Genomic DNA, 22,392 nt, shown 5'->3' with positions numbered 1-22,392 from the left:
CTGTTGTGACAGTTCTGTCCATTAAAGACAGAAAGGTCAAAAAAATAATCTTAAAAAAAAAAAATTAAAAGCCTGAGAACAAAAATATGTTTCAAAACGGGATTTGAAAACAGACAGTGTAGGCCAACCAAGTATATGAGCAATTGATTCCAGAGTTTAGGGGCTACTACTGCAAAGGCATGGCTTAATGTGTAGGAAAGAAGAAAAACAAATAAAATGGCCTTAGCAAAATAAAAGTATAACTACGTCCCCATCCCTCTGCCCTCCAGTGTGTGCGCTCCAAGAAAAAACCTGTACCACAGTCAATGTCTTGTCTCCAGCTCTACCTTCTCCATGTCTACTCAGTTGCTCCCTATAAATACATAAGGTGCTGTTTCCAAGGTAACAACTCTATGGAGAGTTGGACACCTGAAATCTAGATGGAGTGGAAAAGGAGGTTGAACACTGAACTGCAGGCTCTTTGATTGTCAGAAAAAAACACCTCATCTTTACTGCATTACCGTCAGTCCAGCTGTGTGCTGCATTGTGGCCCTTGAGACTATCAATCTTCATTAACCCAATATTTTATCCCACAAGTTATGCCATAGAGCTATAAGGGAGAGGCATGTCTAAAAATGATTCCCATTAGTGTCCAGAAATATGTTTGGTGTTTGATATATTGCTGCTTGGATCATTTGTAGCCTGTATCAATCTTGTTATCAAATTCCTTGCCCAAAATGCTGGAACATTCCTAGTCTAGGCCCACATTGTTTGTGTAAAGTGGCTGCAGTCCAGACCAGAAGATCTCTTTGTTAGTACACTTTGAAGCCATGGGGACTCACCAATACTTTAAGGAGATTTAAATGTGCAAATTCATTTATTAGTGGGAAAAAGGATAAATAATTTGAAACTTTTGATTGCACTATTTTAAAAGTATATACCGGTGATTACCTGTGTATTTAGAATCATGAATGTTCACTGCCCTCCAGTGTTTACAGTCAAGAAATGCAATATTTGATTACTTTTATCCATTTAAAAAGATGTATATTTCTGTCACAAATTGCTTGTGACCTTTTTATTTTTTCTAAATTGAAAGCCTTGTCTAGGCAATTAGCTTGAATGAAGAAGTGATTGTTTAATGATCACACAGAGATGTTGGGATCACCAGTTTGATCCTAGATACAGAAAAATTGTAAAAGGTTGAAAAAAAAACAGTGTGCGCCTATAGGTAAAAGGTATGATGTAAAGAAGATTCACTGATACTGATACCCACTTTTATTCACCACTCTTTGAGAAATTGGAATTTACCTAATCAGATGTGTTGGCAGTGTCACACCTCTTCACTTAGAGTCTACTGCAAATAAGACGGATGGAAACAGAACATCTGTTCTTTTTCAAGACACACCCAAAGTTTATACCCCGTCAAATAGTTCATCAAAAGTCATATTAGCTTTAGATGCTGATTATTGTCTTGTAACCTCTTCGTGTTACTGTGGCTATATTGATTTATTAATTTATCTCAACTGTCAAGGAAAAGAAATCAGACAAATAAAAACAGAGTTCTGGTTGGAAACAATTTTTTTGAACTAACATATATGGCCTGAAGAAGAAAGATCTGTGTTCTGATCCTGTTGAAAGATGGGTGACACATTGAGGATGGTGTGGCGGATTTATGTCTGTACATTTTACGGAGCAGGAAAACACAATCTGAAAAGTAACTCACATTGTTGACATCTGACAGATCTGTAATGATATGAATCATAAAAAAGTGGATTGCACACATAATGGCTGATTTAATCTACACTCAACCATAAAACATGCTGACACGTTTACGAAATGAAAAGGATGCATATTCTGTTCATTCATATTCAATTCAATTGAAATTCTCACACTTTTAGAGCTGTTAAATGCCACAGCGACCTAAGTCTTCTTCTTCTGTACTTTACTTCGGCTACTGTAGGGGAATTTCCCCAAAAATATCTGTGAGGCATTTAACACTCATTTGAATACCATGAAATGACCCAAGTTCTTCCAATAAAAATGCCACTAAAGCAGATGTACAATAAAGATCTCTTTATTATAGTGCATTTATCAAATGTTACAAGCTTAAAAAAAACATAACTTTATCCAGACAAACATATGCACGTACCTTGTCATTTTTTAAACTTCCTTGAAAAATGAATATTCACATCTGAACAAGGGGATGTGGTACACTGGAAATCCAGAGTTCTTGCGAGAGCACAATTTAAATTTGCTCAGCGAGTTACTCTGGTATTGAGTAATGCTGCTCATTAACTATTCCCTTGTAGCCGAGCTGCACCAATCACATCATTGTATCTGATATAGGCGGGCCAGAGGCGAGTTAACCAGATGACGACAGTTAAATCTACCAGTTAGCTCCTCTGGTAGCGAAGCGTCTGGGGCTTTGAAAACGCCACCCTGTTTGTTGTTTTGATTGGTCGTAGTGTTATCAATTGTGTGCAGGGAAATTTTCAAATGCACGCTTGGTGCAGCCCCTCAAGATGGATGACTTTAATTACTCAATGCCAGACCCTTAATGTTTGGGATTTGGGTCTGGATTTGGTGGTTTTTGCCCCAAACATCTCCTTCCAGGCAGCGCGGCAATGGTCAGGTTTAGAGTTAATGTTAGGGTTAGCTGCCTAGAAGGCGACCTTGGAGGCAAAAAACACCATCGAGCTATGGATTTCCAGGCCAGGTATGTGGAGGGTACAGTTAAATACATTTTCTGACAAAATAGTCTGTACATTTGTATTTCTTGTTGTTCACCAGACCATGTCTCTTATAGGTCTCGGTACCGAATTCAATACTTTTTAGGCATTGACCAAATTGCCTTGTCATTCAATACCTAAGGAGCGAATCTCATCAGCGTCAGTGAGCCAATAAGCAAGCAGCATGCTTCTACCAAGATCTAATGATCTCTGTCTAACATTACATATTGTAGATGTGTATTAGGGAATAAATACTGTATGTTTGCAAACGGACATAGCTGAAAAATAAAAAGATTTGTGCCATAATGTGTAATTTTGTTGATTCTTTGTTTTATAAAATTGGTATTAAAAAAATATTGTTCAGGAACCGGTATCAAAGTCACGGTATTGGTATTGGTATCAGTATCACATTTTTTTAATGATACCGAGCCCTAATCGCTTATCCTATGAACTTTACTGATGTTTAAGAAATACCCCAACGTAAGGACAAACAAAACCCCAAAAGAATAGTCAATTAGCTCTTGAAACCTCTCAAGAGAACTTAACTCAATGCCTAGTCATAGAAAAACACAAGGGAAAATGTATTTTCCTTTGGAGGTCAGTGTGATATTATGACCTTGGTGTGCACGGTTCAAGATTGGTTTCCAATTAATCGCAGTCACCATTGGCATCAGTGGTGTGTTTCATACTTGTTGGAGAGCAATGGGAAGGGTTATTGTCAATGGATTCATTGCAAAGCCTGATGGATGAACCGCTGTCTTCACATAGGCCTGTGTTGTGCAAACGGCATTACCGGGACATAATGTAAATAACTCCAGGGGAAGTGCCCTGGCTACATGCGGGGGAAACAATGCAAAGCCTGAAGCATCAAGGAAGCATTTACCGTGCTGATTCGTAAGGGGACCTGAGAAAACACTTCCAATTCAACTGTACTGTTTATCAAAGACAGGCTGACAATCTAGTGTCCTCTAGAAAACCACAGGTGGGAAAACTCATGCCCTGCGAACCAAACACAATGGCCACTTTCCGAATCTAAACAATTGGTCCCTAGAGCATTTGTACACCTGGCACGTAAAAGCATGCCAAAGTAAACCAGGTTGTCTGTGCATCAACAGAAACATTAAAAAAGGAAAACAGACACAACAAACTACCCACAATAGAAAATAAGACTACCAGTAAAAAACAAAGTGTGGAAGAAAGTCCAAAAAACTAAAAGGCCTCACCATTCTAGTACCTGGACGAGGCTGAAACCCAAACAGCACCGGTCGGATACAGTCCTCCACCAACATGCAGTAGCTACACACAACACACCTCCATATATGTAAACATACACTGTAACATTTATTGCCTTTCCGAGACCCAGTCCTGATGGGTCTTTTAAAGCTCTGCGTTTAAAAAAACACATATACACATATATATATATATATATATATATATATATATATATATATATATATATATATATATATATATATATATATCAGGTTATTGCCATAAGAGGGATAACATTTACAGGTGGCACTGAATTCAGTTTAAAAACTGAAGAAATGATTCAGTTCATTCATTCATGAAACAGAAAGGCTAAATACATTCCGACTGTAACAGGAAGTACAGCATACAGACTTGGGGACTCAAATATTTCTGAAAGAGAGGAAATAAATAAGTATCCAGTGTTCACTGCAGCAGTCAAAATCAACTTAAATCCACCAAAACTCAACATTTTCAAAAGAATGTGAACTGGGATGTGCACTGTGTGTCTCTGCAAGGTGAATAAAAGACCTAAATGTCACTAGCAGTTTTAAAAACAGAATTACACAAGACTCAGCGGCCTGTGTCTTTTTTTTCTGTGTGGAGACCAGTGGCTTTGGATGTGCTGACACTGGAGGAATGAGATTCTTGAGAGTTAACTGTGTTCAATGCCCAACCTGGCTGCTCCCACTCACATGTCACATATCCAAAAAACACACACCTACAGTACACAGATGCAGGGTAGCACTGGCAAAGGGTCCAACGCTTCAGAGGAAAGAGAGAGAAGGAGAGAATGAGACCAGGAAGCAGTACACTGCAGACAGAGAGGACAGACAGGAGGTGGAGTGACGGATCATTTTGCTTTCTTTAGCTGGTTAGAGAGCCAGTCGAGACCCTCGTAAAGACCATCTCCGGCAGTTGCGCATGTGGCCTGGATATACCAGTTACGATGTCGCAGGGAGTGTAGGCCCAGCTTGTCTGTGATCTCAGCTGCATTCATTGCATTGGGCAGGTCCTGAAAACACAACACTTTATTAACGAAAAGAGAAAAAAGTCCCTGCTAAGGGTTGCACAGATCACGTTGATACCCCCTTGGTTTTTTCAAATCGTGCATGCAGACAGCTACAGGTCCTCTCAGTAAGGCAGTTACCTCGTCAAATCCTCTGCTGTCTCTCTTTCATGGCCACAAATCTTATCTTGGTGCTGCCCTACCTGCATTTGGCAAATGGTGCGACGAAAATTGTCTAGACTTACATATATGTGACGGAAACTAAAGAACTGATATTCGACTGCAGAAAAGGTATGTGGTGTCGAATCTGAAGCGAGCATCATACATGATGAAGATGTACAAATCGTTCTTGAATACAAATACCTAGGAACTGTGTTTGATTCCCAGCTGAAATGTAATGAGAACACCGACTACAGAGTCGAGACAAGAGGGGCAGCAGAGAACTCATCTGCTAAGGAAGCTCTTTCAGTGTCTTTTGGTGACTTTTGACAGTCTTTACTTTTTCATTTCTGTGCTGTTTTAAAGGTTTGTCTGTTAAGAACAAAACTGTCTAACATCATTAAGGTCTGCTCTAAGATCACTGGAGTCCAGCAGAAAGACCTCAGCTCTCTGTAGAAGGTGCCAGTGGTCCAGATTAACTAAACCTCACTACACACTTTGAGTGAATTTTCAGTAATGCTATAAGGTCGGCACTATTGTGTTCTTCCAGGAAAAAGTAATCGATGTGCAAATTATATCATTCCTTCATCCATTAGGCTAATGAACACAAATCGTTGATCTATGCTCTTGCTGTCACTGGCATGTTGATGTGGATGTGGATGCTGATTGTTGTCAATAGTCTTGTATACTTATATATGTATACTCTTATTCATGACATGAATGGGATAGACTGTAAAAGTGAATTTCCTCTTTGGGATTAATACAGTTTTCTGTATCTGTATCTTTTAAGCCCTTTTAATTGCTTATATTTTGCAATATCCTTTATCAGTGCTCTTATTTGTTTTAAAATGGTTAACAATGCAACTTTATAGCTACTAAAATATGTACGGTCCTTAATAAAAAATATTAAGTTTATCAGCTCAAATTATTGATATAATATTAAAGTAGGAGAGGGCAACTGGAGAGGAGAGCAGAAATGGCCCCAATACAGATCCCTAGGTTCAGTACGGGAAATCTCTAATGTCTAAACAATTGCCCTGATAAATTGGGGCAAGTGCTGCGCTTTCACTTTCTAAACCCAGATTTATCCTGCCTGTCTGGGGGTTGAACTTTCCTATCTCAAGCCCGCTTCTGTAACCTTTAATTTACCACTGCGTCTGCAATCTTTGTTCCTTTGATCATCCCATGACACTAGTGGACCAATCCCCTGTTCAGTGAGCAATGATAAATGACCAGTTGATAGGTGCGAGGTTCTCCCACTAATGGTTTTTTTCTCATTGACTCAAATTCACCTGTTTGTTGGCAAACACAAGGAGCACAGCATCCGCCAGCTCATCTTCAGCCAGCATTCGCATCAGCTCCTCCTTCCCTTCACCAGCTCGCTCCCTGTCATTACTATCCACTACAAAGATAAGGCCTGAAAATGGAAAAGAGGGGAGGTTTGTATAAAGAAAGTAGATAAAGGTTTCCATCTAACAGTCGCTTGGCAACATAAAAGGTCTCTTACCTTGTGTGTTTTGGAAGTAATGCTTCCAGAGTGGCCTGATCTTGTCCTGACCGCCAACATCCCACACTGTAAAACTAATGTTCTTGTATTCTACTGTCTCAACATTAAAACCTGCGGGTGAAGGGAAAAACAAAGGGATAAAAATGTTTGTTATCTTAGCATTGGTAAGAACACCATGCAGTGGGACAACTTGTAAATATGCAGGACAGGACTTACCGATAGTAGGGATTGTGGTTACAATTTCTCCCAGTTTAAGCTTGTACAGGATAGTGGTCTTTCCAGCAGCATCCAGTCCTACCATTAGGATCCTCATTTCTTTCTTTCCAAACAAGCCTTTAAACAGGCTAGCAAAAGCTCCCATCTTGGCTCGCCTGCAGAAAGAGACATATTATTGAGTGGCCAAGTCTCTAAAAATAAAGACACCAAACTGTAAACCATGACAGAGAATCAAGTGTTATCAAATGTTCCACCTTTAGAAGCTCATTTTGTTGTTGGCTGACCTGTGACTTTAAGATTGTTTCTGTCCGTTACAGATACCAGGCAAATTGGCAACGTTGCTATAGACAACAACAAATATCCGAAGATCTATTAAGTATAGATGTCCTAATCAAATCTTTTTCTGATCTGAGTACTCCATTATTGTATACTGGCCAGTACCAAGTCCAATCTGATACTTATATTTACCTAAATTAAATTTAATGTATTTGACACATTAAAACAACAGCTGTAGCTACTAACTCTGACATGTCTTGTTTTCTAGCCAGTTATCAAGTTACTCACAGAATGAATGTTCTTTAGCAACAGCTTCTATGGGCTGCCGCCACAAGACAGACCATTGTACTTCATATCAAAGTAGTGGTAAGTTAGCTACTTTTGCAGTGTATAGTGACTTCACTGGGCACACGTTGATCAAGCTACCCATTTGGCCATGAACATTTTTTAATCCTGTTCAAGTGACACTGCTGTGACAGGGCATCACAAAACTCCAGCATGCAGTACTAGTTCCATAAACATGACTTAAATAGCTCAGCATTACATACAAGTACATGTCGTTATTTTAATACATATCCTGTGTCCAAATAGAGGTTATACAGTTCAATTTCTTTCTTTCGAACACTTATTAAGACCTTTTTTTAATACCACATAGAATAGCCTATAGGATACTACAACAATTTCCTAATTCTATAATGAATTAAATCAACGCAACCTAGACCTTGCAGCAGAAAATGGACAGATTAGCTCATTAAAAATGATTCATTCAGTTCTTTAGATTTTTTTTCTACACTGTTTGCTGCAAAGGCGGTTTATAAAAGGTAACTGAATTCAATGATTTTCAAGACTTTGCAAGACCTGCAGCTACTCCTATGTGCTGGAGAGATGGAGAGAAAAAAAGAGCTAAAAGAGATACATTAAATACATTTTCATCATAGACTGTATCGTGACAAGTTAGATGTCAAATGTTAGCATGGCTAGCATGTCAGAAAAGATCAATTATGTAATGAAATTATTAAGTAAATGCCATTTAAGTAATTAACAAAACAGATTTAGATTCACTTTCTGTTGTCTACTGTCAACTACTTGATTAACTGACGAATCATAACAGCTCGAAATAGCTAACATATTCACTCTTCGCCTCTTCTTCTGCTTTCTTAGTCATGATTTGCTCCATGACAGGAAATAACCAATAGCTTATGGTTCTCAAATCATGTTCCTGTTGTGTTTTCCTCAAACTGCTGAAAAGTAGGCATCTATCCATCTATCTATCTATCTATCTATCTATCTATCTAGTTATTGTTTCTGAAGAATGAACATTCTTTTACGTAGGCCTAGCCTACTTGTTGGGAAATTGGTGCTAATCTCTATTGCACTATTGAGCTGCATATTTAACACAACTGAGCAAAACAAGTTGAGGCACGGTGTCTCTAGTTGTCAACAGACACATAGCTAGTGTCCTAATGTAGCCTCAATTTTAGTAACAGAACCATAGCTAGTGCTGAAACAACGAGTCTATTATTCGAAAAAATCGTATTGCCAGCTATGTAAGACATTTAATTAGCCTATTCATTAAAATAACTTATCAAGACAAATGCCAAACATAAGGGTTCAGCCTCAGTTACATCATTATTTGGGCTTGGGACTGTTGGCTGGACAAAACAACTTACACTTAGATTCAGTGATTAATCGATCACAATAAAGAAAATCTGATTGATTTATTGACAACGAGAAACTTGCGTTGCAGAACAACGTGAGATCGAATTGCTTAATTATAATAAAAAACATGTAACGTTACATAGCCTATATCAGAATTAATTTCTGTAGTATTGACATCCCAACAAACCTTTTTTCATTCATTCATCTGGGGTTAGGTTAGCATCCAGCTTCTCAAAAAAATGACGTAGGCTCCTTTCAACTAACGTTAATGGCTAACGTTACTCCTTTGTTTGAGTAAACAAGAATTACTTTTTCTTTTCTTTTTCTACACCTTTATTTCTTACAAAAAAAGACAATTTAGCAATTTAACAAGAGAGTTCACAGCCAGCAAACACATTTAAATTGGCGAGCTAACCATAAAGCCGGCGTCAACTCAAGTGGAAGCATTAGCTAGCTGGACTAACGTTAACATTAACGTTAGCTATATTTGAAGAAGAATATCAGATTTTCGGTTACAGACTAGATACTCCGTCACGTACAAAAGAGACAGTGACTGACGTCAACAGGTTAATGCTCTCCAACCCTATTTAAATGAAAATGAATCTCTAACTTGTATCACAAACCAATGTAAAATGTTCAGCTGATTATAAATAATAGTTGTACCTTTACTGGTGCTTCTGAATCCTTCTTCCTGGTCTTGACCAATAAATGAAGGCTGAGACACGTCTCGAAACCTCCGGTGCTGAAGAAATGAAGCCAATGCGGAAGTGGCAACAACTGCAGTTCATCCAGTGGCCACTTGAGGGTGGCTCCAAAAGAGAGTCAATTCCCATAGACTCCATGTTGAAATGCACGCCTTTCCAGCAGAACTAAACACGTTTGCAGTCTGGTGCATCATATCATTTAGACCCACAGGAGGAAGGAGAAACGTTATTGGGTTATGGTCACTTTTAACACCATACATTACAAAGAGAAAAGAAAAGAAATGTAACGTAAAAGTTGTCACAGTGTTTGTCAAAAGTGAAGGCCCCCTTTCAGAACACTGTAGGATAGCAGCCTGGGATTGTAAGTCCCTTCTAAACGCAAATTTGTTAAAAACTTATCCTCTGAACTTCTTAACCTTGCACCAACCAGTATGTATGTCATTGGTGCTAATATTTGCACAAAAAAATCTAAAGCATCTTTCCTCCTCTGGATTATGGGGGATGGACAGCAAATATTCAGCAACTATTTTGATAATCAATTAATCGATATAATAAACTTCTTGCCTCCAATTTCACAATTGAGTGGATTTGCTACTTCTCTCTGTTTTATATTACATTATATGATATTATTTTTGGTATTTGTGCTTTTATTTAGACAAAACAAGACATTTGAGAACATCACCTTTGGCTATGGGGAATTGTGATGTTGATTGTCCCCATTTTATCACATTTTATCAAGCAAAATATTAATATATCAATAAAAATCAATCTAATCAACTCTTTTAAATTCATTTATGTTCCCAGATTGTATTTATACATTAAATCCAGTAGATGGGGCTCTAACCATGGTCGTTTCTTTTCTCTAAAGGACCAATGAAGTTCGAAAGTACATGGCATGTGTAGTTCGACGGGAAGAACAGGCTAGGTCCTTTAATAACATACTGCTTGGTTGTGTCCTTTAATCTTTGGCTTCATGGATCATTTACATGTCATCCATAGGGTTCTCTTGAATGCTGTGCTTTAATTTTTTGGCACGATTGGTGGACTTTGCTGCCTAAAAGCAATGATTATAATGTAATAACTTATATGTCTAAAATGGGGAAATTTTCTTTTGCTTTATCCATGGTCAAGGACACTTCAGGGTGGATGTATGCTGCCCTTGTGGGTTAAACTTCGGGTCTGGTGGAGCTTCGAGCTCCGATCATGAAACCACCATGCTGCTGTTAAATATGCTGAATATCATTTCTAGGACAGAATAAAAATGTATGCAAAAAATAAACCTGAGTGAAAAATGTAAGTTGATTAATTAATGAGTTGAGACCTACTCACCCCAAATAAAAGCTCTAACATGGAAGAAAGGAGTTTTTAATTACCAAGTTTCCCTAAACTATGCCCATGTAAAGTTTTGATCCCAGTGCGTAACTAGGATGGCATCCTAGTGATGGGTACCCAGAGTAATAGAGATTTCTATATCACAGCAGGTAAACTCAGTCATTTTGCAGCTTCGTCCACCTGGGTGGCGTTACAGTGGGAGGGAATACAGTAACAATAATGAGAGAATCCAATGAGGTTGCAGCAAGATGATGCCCCCCTCCTCTCCAACAAAGGGCCCTGCCTCCCAGCGGACCTCTGGGCCTCTCGCACCGGATTGAACGTCTGTGTACATGTGGGGCCGCTTAAAGAGGTGCGCCGACCAAACGGCACAGAATTTCTCCGTTGAAGAATCAGCGAGATGAAGAGAAGCGCCAACCCGGCACCATGCGCTCCAGGCTCCCACGGACCGCCTGCTTATTGCGACTCTTTGCACTCTGCATCCTCCTCTCGCACACTGCAGCTTATTTTGGGTCAGCCGATTTGTTTGTTTTTTATTTCTGTTCATCACATATATTGGTTGCTATTGTTGTTTTAACCCTTAGAGGAGAACAAAACGACGACCATTACAAACTTTAGCCAAATTACGCACGCGTAATTGCGCGCAAATTATTGAGGTACACTGTTATTGTGTTGTATGAAATAAATTGCCATGCTAATTTGTTACTATTTCCCTCACCAGTGGTAATTTAAGATGTAGCTCAGCCAAATTAATCGGAATTATTTGGCTATTCTTCCGCGTTCTCCTGGATTTGTTAAATTACCATTCATTTTACCCGTATATGGATTTTTATTGTTTACAGTATTGTTAAAATCAGAAACATTAAAACCTCATATTTTTTAGTTTTCGTTTTACTGACGGAGTTACTTTTTTTCAGGTAACAAGACAGAGTAAACAGCGTGAAAAACAAATCCATCACGTTTCTATTAGGTCTAATAATAACGGCAGTGATGGAATAATTATGGGAAAATATTTCACCGTAATAATGACCATATATTCCTAAAGTTTATGTCAAAGTTATATGTATTTATGCACTGCATTTATCAAAGACTAAATGCAACTCATTGGACTTTGTTTTTTTTTCTCCTCTCCAAGGCTGACAGGTCGGGAACCCTTGGTGTTTTTACCAGGTCCGTTATCCAATGAACCTCCGACAGGCAAGGCCCACCTGAAGCAGTGCGAGCAGATGACTCTGACCAGGCGGCAGAAGAGGCTGTGTCGCAGGGAGCCTGGTCTGGCAGAGACCCTGAGGGAGTCGGTGCGCCTCAGCCTCCTGGAGTGTCGGTATCAGTTCAGGAATGAGCGCTGGAACTGCAGTCTGGACGGCCGGGGAAGCCTTCTGAAAAGAGGTAAGAATACAATTTTAACATACTTTACAGTTTCAGCACTTTGTTGATCCGTCATCTAAAGCGGCTTGCTGGGCTCAAACCTGAGACCACCCACTTGTCACAGTCACCTTTTTTGTATTTTATCATTATTTGTCTTAATCTTTATTTACATCAAGTGAGGTAGGTGCATCGCTGGCATTTTTGAATCTACATCCATTTAGATGACATGCGGTATGTTTTTTTGTGTGTTCCGCTCAAGTGTCTCTGATAAGAGACCCAAATAGGGGTGCTCAGCCACATCTGCTTGCATGGCCATGACGCTGATGGCAACATCCATTCATCGTAAAACCAAATGATTATCTACAGAAAAGCTAGTAGTAAGTTGAGAACAAAGGGTTTGGGTCAAGACTGGAGACAGTAATCAAACATGATTGCGGTTTACCTTAAAGAAAAATTAAATATATATATTTTTTAATCAGTGGTGTGACGCATAAGCCACATGTCAACCCAGGGATGTGGTCAAATAAAAACATTTGAAATTACATTTCCATATAGAATCGTGTTAATTATCACAAAAATAGTATAAAATGAATATCAGTTAATATATTATGTCTATCTCTTCAATTATACAAAAACATAGAAATGTTTAATGTGGTTTGTATTGGTTGTTGCTGTCTTATTTCCTTACCCGGCCCTGCTTTAACAACATAGAAATGAGCTTTTCTATTAGCTTTTATCTAGCATTTGGAGAGATTGCTAGTAGACCATTTATTGTTTTAGAGTTGTGACAAAGTGACTATGTGATTTAAAGTCACAGTCATTCTTGTGTACTTCGAGCAACTGTAACACTAAAGCGTTTGTGACAATGACACCTGGTGATACTAAATCCTTTTTCTTACATTGTGTGATACGTAGGATGTTCTGCACGCTCCTCTTGACTTGATACAGCCCCTGAAAAACGTTTTCAAAAACTAGTGTACTTTTCCATGACCTGATTCAACCATTGATTAGCTACACTTAAGATATGCCATACTAAATCACCATATTGGAAACAGCTCAAGTCCCCTGCAGGTCGGCTGTGCACAGAAAATGCTTTATGCATATGAACATCAGTGTGTGGGAGAACATGAACAGGTCAGCATGGAGATAATGAGGGAGTAGAAAGCCAAGAACTGTGGTGCGGTGCAGAGTGCTCAAGCCCTGTGGTTATTTTTATCTCGGGAAAGCGCCCATTCAGAGAGGAAAAGGGTGGCACGATTACCCACTTTCATCTGGGAAAATCCTTCCTAGTCAAAATAATAATTAATTGGATCAAAATATACCCTGGTGATGGCTCTGGGTGAAGCAAATAACAGTGTGTAACCAAAAGTAAAGAAGAGGAATTAGTACACATGACATTTTGCAGAATAATGCTGTGGTTGTAGCAAACCATGACAACCTGGTGAGCTCTTTGTAAACATTTTGGCTTAAAGGCTTTCTCAGTGGCACAGGAGGCAGTTGGATGGTAAACTATGAATTAATCCCTTGCACTCAGAACACAGTTTTTAATGCAAAAAATAGCTCTTGCATTAAAAGCTGTAAATTCAGCTCTTTAAAATCAGTCCTAGATATTGACAAATTGACATTTAAACATTTAAAATATTCACACAAAATGAATCCACCTTCTTTGTCTGTTACATCTATCCCAGCATTCAAGGAGACTGCCTTCCTGCTGGCAGTGTCCTCTGCGGCGCTAACCCATGCACTCGCCAAAGCGTGCAGCTCAGGCCGAATGGAGAGGTGCACATGTGACGACTCCCCCGGCATCCAGCATCGAGAAGCGTGGCAGTGGGGGGTCTGCGGGGACAACTTGAAATATAGCACCAAGTTTCTCAAGAAGTTCCTCGGCCAAAAGAAGGTCAGCAAGGACCTGAGGGCTCAAGTTGACGCCCACAACATCAACGTTGGAATTCGGGTGAGTGTGAACAAATAAAGCTGAAGGAGTAGAAACAGTGCATCAGATGTGCTTCAGCAAAACAGCCCCCTCTTACTTTTATGATGCAGTTGCCTCCCGAGGCCAAGGCATCACAAACATCAACTATACCTGAGTCACACTTAGCTCAATTACTTGGTCTTTTACACTACAATTATACCTTTTGGCACACTCCAGCACCATAAGAAGATACAGAGTTGTAAACCTCACCTGCATATTTTTCACAGTGCCAACCAAACAAATGCCCCTTTATTTGCTGCCGTCGTTGGCCTTGGAGGATAATAAAGAGACAGAGGGTGAGGCAGTACAGCAGGGAGTCAAGACGGCTGTGGGATCGTTGGAGCCAGGTGTTCTTAGACATGATAAAGCTTGCTGTGCGGGCCTACAGAAAATTAAAGGTCTCATGTCGGAGAGAACGATTATAACCAAGGCCTCTTTTTAATATACGAGCAAGCATTTTTTTCCACTTACTGGATCACTGTGCTCTTCATAAATCCACCTAATATTCATAAGTGTTGCTCTGAAATGGCAGGCCCCAGGTTCTGACTACTGCCGATCACACAACAGGAAGAACCGAAGGCATCAGCATCTCATCTTTACTGAGTTAAATGTTTTCCTCACTTTATCCCAATGTGGCCGAGAAGAGACCACGAGTCGTGTTAACAGAAACATGAATTGGTCGGCGCCCCCCCCCCCCCCCCCCCCCCCCCCCCCCCCCTCATCTTTCAGTAATGGTGCTCTGAAGCCCCTGAGGGGTTCATACCTGCAAAGGGAGGAACTGAGCAGCACTTTTAAATCCAGAAGTACCCTCTGGCTCCCTCTGTATGACCTATCTCTGGCCTCCGCCAAGACAGCAGCTCTCAGGCTGAGTGATAGTGCTCTCATCACTGACCATCAAGCTCAGTGAACTATTAACCTAAATCAGGGGGGCACCATGACAAAATGCTGCTACATTTTTTTTGGCCCTTCTTGCACAGAAATTCTTATCAATGTTTTCCATGAGCAGGCATGTACAAAGAACAGGGTGGAGAGATTCCACTGTCTGCACCGTTTGTCACCAATGCCTCGGGCTTGAGGAAAGAGACAGGAGAGAAGCAGACAGAGCTAGTTTCAACACATTGAGAAAAAAAAAATTGCAAAAGCTGTCCAAGTGAGAAATGCAATGAAATACGACATTCTGAACAGTCCCCCTCAATCCATTATGTCAAAATCTTTGACTGAGGTGGGCTAAAAGTGCACGTTCCCAGACCACCACTTCTAACCCTCTACCCACCCTACAGGAAACTGTCTCACTCTGTCCAGATAGACCTCCCAGATAAGAGGCCAGGTAATGAATCAACTGAAAGAACTGACATCTCTGCATTTTCTTGCCCCTCCCTTGCTTTTTTTCTCGCATCTCAGGCAGTGAAGAGTGGGCTGAAAACAACCTGCAAGTGTCACGGTGTCTCCGGCTCTTGTGCCGTACGGACTTGCTGGAAGCAGCTGTCTCCTTTCCATGACACTGGACGGTTGCTGAAGTACAGGTATGACACTGCGGTGCGAGTGCTGAGTGTCACCAACGCAGCCACCGGGGAGACGGAGCTTGCTGGGCCCCGTCGCCACGGCCAGAGCCTTCGTAACACTGACCTGGTCTACCTGGAAGACTCTCCCAGCTTCTGCAGGCCCTCGCGCTACTCCCCGGGTACAGGCGGCCGGTCGTGTGCCAAAGACACAAGTTGTCAGAGTCTGTGCTGTGGACGTGGTTACAACACAGCCATGCGCCTCACCAGCCTGTCCTGCCACTGCCAGGTCCGCTGGTGCTGCCACGTGGAGTGTCAGACATGTGTGAGAGAGGAGGAGGTGTACACCTGCAAAAATGCCTAACAAATGATAAGATAGAAGAAATTTAAGAGAGACAAAGAGTTCATCATTGACCTGACATATTGACATGGATGAACTTTAAGCTCCTATAGACAATTCCTTGATTGATCTCACACCAGAGCATGTCTTTGCAGATCTCCAGTCTGGCCTGCATGTGATTTGGGGAGCAATACACACTTGTAACATTATAATATTGCTGGTTATTTGCTAATCATCCCCAATTTGATACGCAGCAGCTTACTTTAGGTGAGGATGTTTTTAAACTACTCTGCTTTTCTCTTGCTGGATGCACTGAATTCCCACTCTACTGGGACGTAGGGGAAACAAGCTCTTAAAACAGGTACTGGACTGGATGTCACCAGCAGTACGACATCTAACCCCGTCGGGAGGGGATCTCTGACACTGACTTTGTATTGTAATTACATTGGCCCCTTCCACTTGACTATTTATTGTATCAGTCATTGTATCGTTGTACTGCTGCATTATATTTTAACCTTCTTGAAATTGCCACTAAGGCTCAAATGGCCTTAAAAGGAATCCACCTGTCTGTCTTTCTGTCTGCTGTGGAGAAATGTTAATACATTTCTGATTAAAAAGCACTTAAGTTGCTCTTGTTACATATGATACAAAGTATATAAATAATCATAAACGTTAGAAAAATCTATAGCTTGTAATATGCTATGTTTAAACAAACTCACTGGAGGCTTTGAGGGGTGCCACTGATATACAAACAACAACAATAAGAAGGATTAACAGGGTTAGTGTGTAAAGAAACAAGCCGGGTTTCAGTTGCTCTTATGGAAATGTCTATGGAAATCTCTACATGTAGCCTAATGTCTGCTCAACCGAACAAAGAGAAATACACGGGGTAATAGTGAGGGAAACACCAAACACTGTCTTTGAAAAACAAAAGAATGAAAAACGCTCCATTTCTGAACATACCACCCCTCCTCTTGTATTTCTTCTATTTATAGAAGCACACACAATGCTATACTTTCAAGTTTAAAATTGCCTGCCAGAACTATTTGGTCTTCAAAGTCTAATTTAGCCACATCTTTTTTTCCAAATGCCTTTGAAGTGGGCTAATCGTGCTCCTCATTTTCCAAATTGCTAATCAAGGAAAATCCCCATGTTTACTCACTTATCCGTACATCCAAGACAACTCTCATGCGTCCATTTGTGCGAGTCAAAAGTGCACGTTACGCCTGAGGGTTTATTTTATTGGCCAGTTTATGTTTTGTTTGAGTGATTCTAAACTGTATATATATGATATGAATATAACTCATGTCATGGCTCCAGGCGTGTGACAATGTGGAATCATATTTTTCTACCTCACTTCATCTTTTGGCAAATATCAGTAAGATTTATGAGCTATGCAGAATTATGTCCTGTCCTTTTGCATTCATTTTTAGAGATCATATTTTAGATGTTTGTACAGTTCTTTTGAATTTGGTAATACATATCTCCAGATTTCAAATGTTTTTTTTTTTTTATTACTTTCTTATTTAAAATAAATAAGATTATTAAATGGACATATATTTGTAAGAGCTGTGTGTTTGTTGTGTCTTGTTCATTTGCCGGAGGCAAGTACCCTTAACCGTGCTCTCACACACATGCACGCACACTCCACACGCAACAGCAATACACCTGCCCTAAAACTCTTTGCCCGGCATCTATCGAGCAAAACCACTTCCTGCTGATACTGCCCTGCCCTCCTTTTCATCTGAAAGGACTGTGGTCTGGCTGCGTCACCCTCAAGCGCCCAGTAAAAGGCGAGGGGTGGGTGGAGGACACGCATACAGGTGTTGTGCCTCTAGCCAGCACACCATCCACGATGACAATCATAATGACGACAATGACTCAGAAGAGTGCTGTCTTGCAGAGCGTTTGACCCTCGATTCACCATTAGAAAGCAACGCTGTGCTGCCCCACAATGACGATGAGAGCAGTTTATATGCTATTATCTGTGAATCATAACGTTGCACTCATTTGCAAAACATCAGTGAACCGACAGCATACAGAGGGCTATTGTATGAGGTATTTATAGTGTGTACTCGGGTGCTTTTGATGTTGCTCTCTAATTACTATGATTGTACATTATTATTCCTTATTAGATCATCAACCAGAGACCCCAAGTATTGCAGTGAATTACAGGACAATTCTAAAGCTACTAAGTTTAATGACCTTCAAAATCTCTATCGTGGATGTACAATAAATTATATTGTTGGAGCAAATTATCTCTCAATGTCATGAGTATACTGCACGACAAAAATCAGCCCTTTTTAATGTAACGATAAAACGTGATTAAACTGTTAGATGAGTCAAATGTCATCTCATTTCATCCATATGACAAATGTTAATAAGTTAGGCTAGGTTTTCCTCATGTAAAAGAGAAAATAATCATAAATATTTCTACTCTACTATCTCTTGTCTCTTTTTAGATTCCAAAAATGTGATAATTGCTAAAACAAAAAACAAAGAATATGTCTTCTTCAGCACTAAAAATATTATCATTCCATAATGAAAACCCTGTATCTCTAAACCTGGCCCTTTTTAAATTTTTCTGATGTACTGACACACTGGATTTTGTGTTCCTTTAAGGGTTGAGAAAATTCCTTCCACTTCTAAAGTGCTAAATACCATTTTAAACTCCACTGGATTGGTTGAAAATACATTACAAATACATTTGTCTGAAAACAAGCAGCTTTTTCTAAGCTCATGAAAGTTGACATTGTTGAAATTCGTGGTTTACACTGGACAGCAACAGTATGGTTTTGTCTATCTAATAACAACATTATATTACCAATATAAACCTTTCCTTGTACCCTTTGCTTCAATATTAATTTCCCCTCTAAGACAATAAGGAAAGAAAAATTTCAGTTCAGTGATACATAAATGCGTCAGCCGTCAGGTCAAACAAGTTCATACACTGAGACTACTGACTCACTATATTAACTCGTCATATTTTAATATCGTGGATCAATATTTAACTTTGTTATACATGCTGTATTTAAAAAAAAAGCCATGTTCTTCTCAGCAGAGCTGTGGGATAAGAGAGAGGAGTGTGTCGCAGAATGCAGGGTGGATCAGGGTTGAGATATTGAAGGACATAAAAGAATAAGATGAGGATGGAGGGATGAGAAGGGGTAGTTTGTGGCCCCAGGAGGCCTATCCCCTGCTGCTGCTGTTGTTGTTTTATAATGAACTCCTAAAGCCTTCATTTCCCTCACTACCCTGAGTGGAAGGGGTGCAGCAATGGGGGCTGCCTAGTCCACAACCGGATTCGCACGCACAAGCCCCGAGGGTGGCTGCTTTGAGCAGGGTAGGGGGTTGGATGGAGCAGGGGTGCAATATGCAAGGTCCTATGTGTGTGTGTGAAACAGTCCTGACAGAAGACAGGTGAGGGCTGAAAAGTGTTTGCATATGTATGTGTGCATACTTGCAATGTGCACACCTGTGGTCACTTTAGTAGGAGTGATATGTGAGTGTGTGTTTATAGTCAGGTGTTCCAGTGCGGGCGGTCGGGCTGCTGGATGCTGGAGCTGCTGGAACTTATCTCTGTCACCCTGAGACACTGAATGACATGGACAATGTAGGGTTACGCTGGTGGTAACACTATCTCTTGTGTCTGCATTGGCGTGGTTCAGGTAAAGGTTACTATGCCGGGCTGTGCAGCAGTGCCCTGTGCTCTGATGGATGAAGCTGAATTGACACACCTGAGCTGAGGCAGTTTTTTGATTTTTTGATACGGTATGTATTATATTTGCTTTGTTTGGCAAAAAACATTTATCCAAAGCAACATACATAGCTTTCGGGTTTATACATCACTTATTTGTCTAAGAACAGTAGATGTTAACTGAAGCGTAAAAGGTTTGGTAGATACTTTGCTCAAGGACACTAAGCGCAGTCCCGTCCTGTAATCGGAACCTCTGAGCCTCAGGTCAAACATCTAAACCCTACAAGACTTCCGCCTCTGAGAGAAGGTGCCGAGATAACATCAGTGCTGGGCCTAATCCCCACAAACACCCTGACATGGCACATAGAGAAAATTAAATGATGAAGAGGATGTCGAGGGAAGTGGATTTGATGCACTAAAGAGGGGAGAGAGAGAGAGAGAGAGAGAGAGAGAGAGAGAGAGAGAGATTGGTGAATACGGCATGGGGTAGGAATTTGGAATGTGAAATGACTAATGCAATTGCTCAACCCACAACAAGAACATGCACTGCCTAGAGCTATGACAAGGCTGAGTGCATACCTCTATGGGGGGGCCTAACGCAGAGGCCGGGGTGGACTGGGATGGTGCCTGAGATCCTCACAATGGGAGATGAGAGGCGTGGGTGTAGAGAAGGTGCATCCATGTGGGATGGTCAATTAAGGGGGCAACAGGGTTGAAATGATGGATTTTCACCTGAGGACAGAGGGGGGGGGAAATGTATTATAGTTTGAATAATAATGAAATGTAATGTGAATGCAAAATGTGAGCAGACAAATAAGTCTTTCTTCTTAAGTAGCCTGTAGTGTCTACCAGAGTCTAGCCTGGAGAACAGATGATGTGAAGGTGTCTGCGTGATTTACAGATTCTTCCTCCTCACCTTCTCTTCTAGAGCTGAAATAATTAGTCAATTAATTGATTGACAGAAATTCCATTGGCATCTATATATGTATGGCTTATATATTGGCAGATTTTCAACAACATTTCTTTCTGTTTTTGGGCTGTTGGTAATACAAAACAAGAAATTTGACTGTTTTTGTTTTTTAATATTGGGGCTTTAGGAAATTGCGATGGGTATTATTTAGCCATGGCTCTATAGTATGCCACTTTGGTCTAGACTGAAATTATCAACAACTGTTTACTGGATTGCCATGAAATCTTGTAATTTAAATTTTCTTTATTAACTCTACCCATTATCAGTTCAAAAATATTAATTTGTCTAATAATCTGGTTTATAAAAGCCAAAGCTGAAGCAGCCAATTAGCAAATTTTAGCATGTTAACATCCTAAACTATGGTAAACATTGTAATTATTACACCTGATAAACATCAGCGTGTTAACTTTGTTATTGTGAGCATGTTCGCATTTAAGTACAACCTCCCAGAGTCCCGAGCGTGGCTGTAGGCTCTGAGTCTTTTTTACTATTTCTGTCATTTTATGGACCAAATGATGAATCAGTTAATCAAAAAACCTATGAACAGATTCATTGATAATTAAATGAATCAGCGCTACAACTCCACTGTGTCGTCTGTTCAGCAACTAACTGGCGCTGTGGCCTTCTTATTGGTTTACTTGTGACATTGACAACCATCCCTATAGCTGTTTTCTTTAAACAACACTGTATATTTGTATTTCACACAGCAAAATATGCTACCCCCCGACAGACACACACACTGAGAAACTCCTGGGGGAGTCTGTTCCCACGAACCTGAAACACCTGCATTGCAAACAGCAGGGTTTTCATTGCAGCCGCTGTGATAGCACATGATAAGAACTCATGTACCTTCATAACTGACTCCCCATGCTCAATATAAGGTACTCCTCTGCCTTTCTCTCAGCCCCGCACACACACACACACACACACACACACACAAACACTGACCTCCATTACAACTAAAACAAAACTTTCCCAGACCAACAATATGCAATGGAGAAAAACACAGATAAAGAGAAGAGCTATGTGTTCTCTCAACCAGCAACACCTCTAGAAAATAAGTCTGGAATGCTGTCTGTGATTATTTATAATATCTGCAGCAACACAATTATGCCATTTGTTGGCTTCATGTCCACAAGTACTCTTACTTATTAAATCCTCACTGTCATTAAAGGATTTAGACATTCATTAATGTGCCATCAAAATCTATTATCTTTTGAGCTCTGTGAACCGCACTCTCTTGCTAACTGACTGGGTCACGATGAGGGTGTTGGTTGGGAGTGGGTGCATGACTGTGGGTGGGTAAGCTGTCAGGCAGGGGAAGCCCAGTGTAGGGCTCCGTGCCATGTTGCTGTTTGTGTTACCATCTTGGCTGAGCCGTCATCCGACCGCAAGGGTGGAGGGCATCTCTCATCCTCAGAGGTCTGGGTGTCACAGGTGGTATGGCCACAGGGCTCTATGCGTGTACAAGTGTGTGTGTGAGAGTGTCTGACAGCTGTATTATCACTCTATGCTCTTTGAGATCAGACAAAATAAAGCTCGGAGCAAGTTTAAAAAAAGCAGGAAACCATGAGGCTGATCACCTTCCATTATTGAGAAAGGCATTGTTTTGTTCACTCAAAAAATTAAATTGCAAAACATGAATGTCAAATAAAATGTTAAAAACATTCTAACATGATTAATATCAGTAAATATCTACTGTCTGTAACTCCAAATGACCTACAGCCA

The 22,392-nt window shown here is 40.3% G+C and overlaps 2 protein-coding genes across 2 annotated transcripts; one reads left to right on the top strand and one right to left on the bottom strand.

The window, feature by feature from the left end:
• Nucleotides 1–4,177: 4,177 nt before the first annotated feature.
• On the bottom strand, nt 4,178–9,657 carry arf2a (ADP-ribosylation factor 2a). Its single transcript, XM_034894689.1, has 5 exons — nt 9,446–9,657; nt 6,848–7,002; nt 6,632–6,742; nt 6,417–6,541; nt 4,178–4,971 (listed from the first exon to the last, which is right to left on the bottom strand). The coding sequence occupies exons 2-5, from the start codon at nt 6,990–6,992 to the stop codon at nt 4,810–4,812; spliced, it is 543 nt and encodes a 180-aa protein (XP_034750580.1). The 5' UTR covers nt 6,993–7,002; nt 9,446–9,657; the 3' UTR covers nt 4,178–4,809.
• Nucleotides 9,658–11,084: 1,427 nt separating this feature from the next.
• Nucleotides 11,085–16,959, top strand: wnt9b (wingless-type MMTV integration site family, member 9B). The gene is made up of 4 exons (XM_034894917.1): nt 11,085–11,330; nt 11,954–12,207; nt 13,875–14,140; nt 15,560–16,959. Exons 1-4 carry the CDS (start codon nt 11,245–11,247, stop codon nt 16,019–16,021), a joined length of 1,068 nt encoding a protein of 355 aa, XP_034750808.1. The 5' UTR covers nt 11,085–11,244; the 3' UTR covers nt 16,022–16,959.
• The last annotated feature ends 5,433 nt before the right edge of the window (nt 16,960–22,392 follow it).

This window comes from Etheostoma cragini, chromosome 15 (genome assembly GCF_013103735.1).
Source record: "Etheostoma cragini isolate CJK2018 chromosome 15, CSU_Ecrag_1.0, whole genome shotgun sequence".
Lineage (NCBI taxonomy): Eukaryota > Metazoa > Chordata > Actinopteri > Perciformes > Percidae > Etheostoma > Etheostoma cragini.
The sequence above is the reverse complement of the archived record's forward strand: the minus strand, read 5'-3'. Positions and strand labels throughout refer to the sequence as shown.

Coding starts and splice junctions, on each gene's coding strand:
- arf2a (XM_034894689.1), bottom strand. CDS start 6,992: ATGGGAGCTTTTGCTAGCCTGTTTAAAGGCTTGTTTGGAAAGAAAGAA. Junction 6,743..6,847: donor AACCACAATCCCTACTATCG/GTAAGTCCTGTC, acceptor CTTCACCCGCAG/GTTTTAATGTTGAGACAGTA. Junction 6,542..6,631: donor TTACTTCCAAAACACACAAG/GTAAGAGACCTT, acceptor TTCCATTTTCAG/GCCTTATCTTTGTAGTGGAT.
- wnt9b (XM_034894917.1), top strand. CDS start 11,245: ATGCGCTCCAGGCTCCCACGGACCGCCTGCTTATTGCGACTCTTTGCA. Junction 12,208..13,874: donor GGGAAGCCTTCTGAAAAGAG/GTAAGAATACAA, acceptor CATCTATCCCAG/CATTCAAGGAGACTGCCTTC. Junction 14,141..15,559: donor ACATCAACGTTGGAATTCGG/GTGAGTGTGAAC, acceptor CTCGCATCTCAG/GCAGTGAAGAGTGGGCTGAA.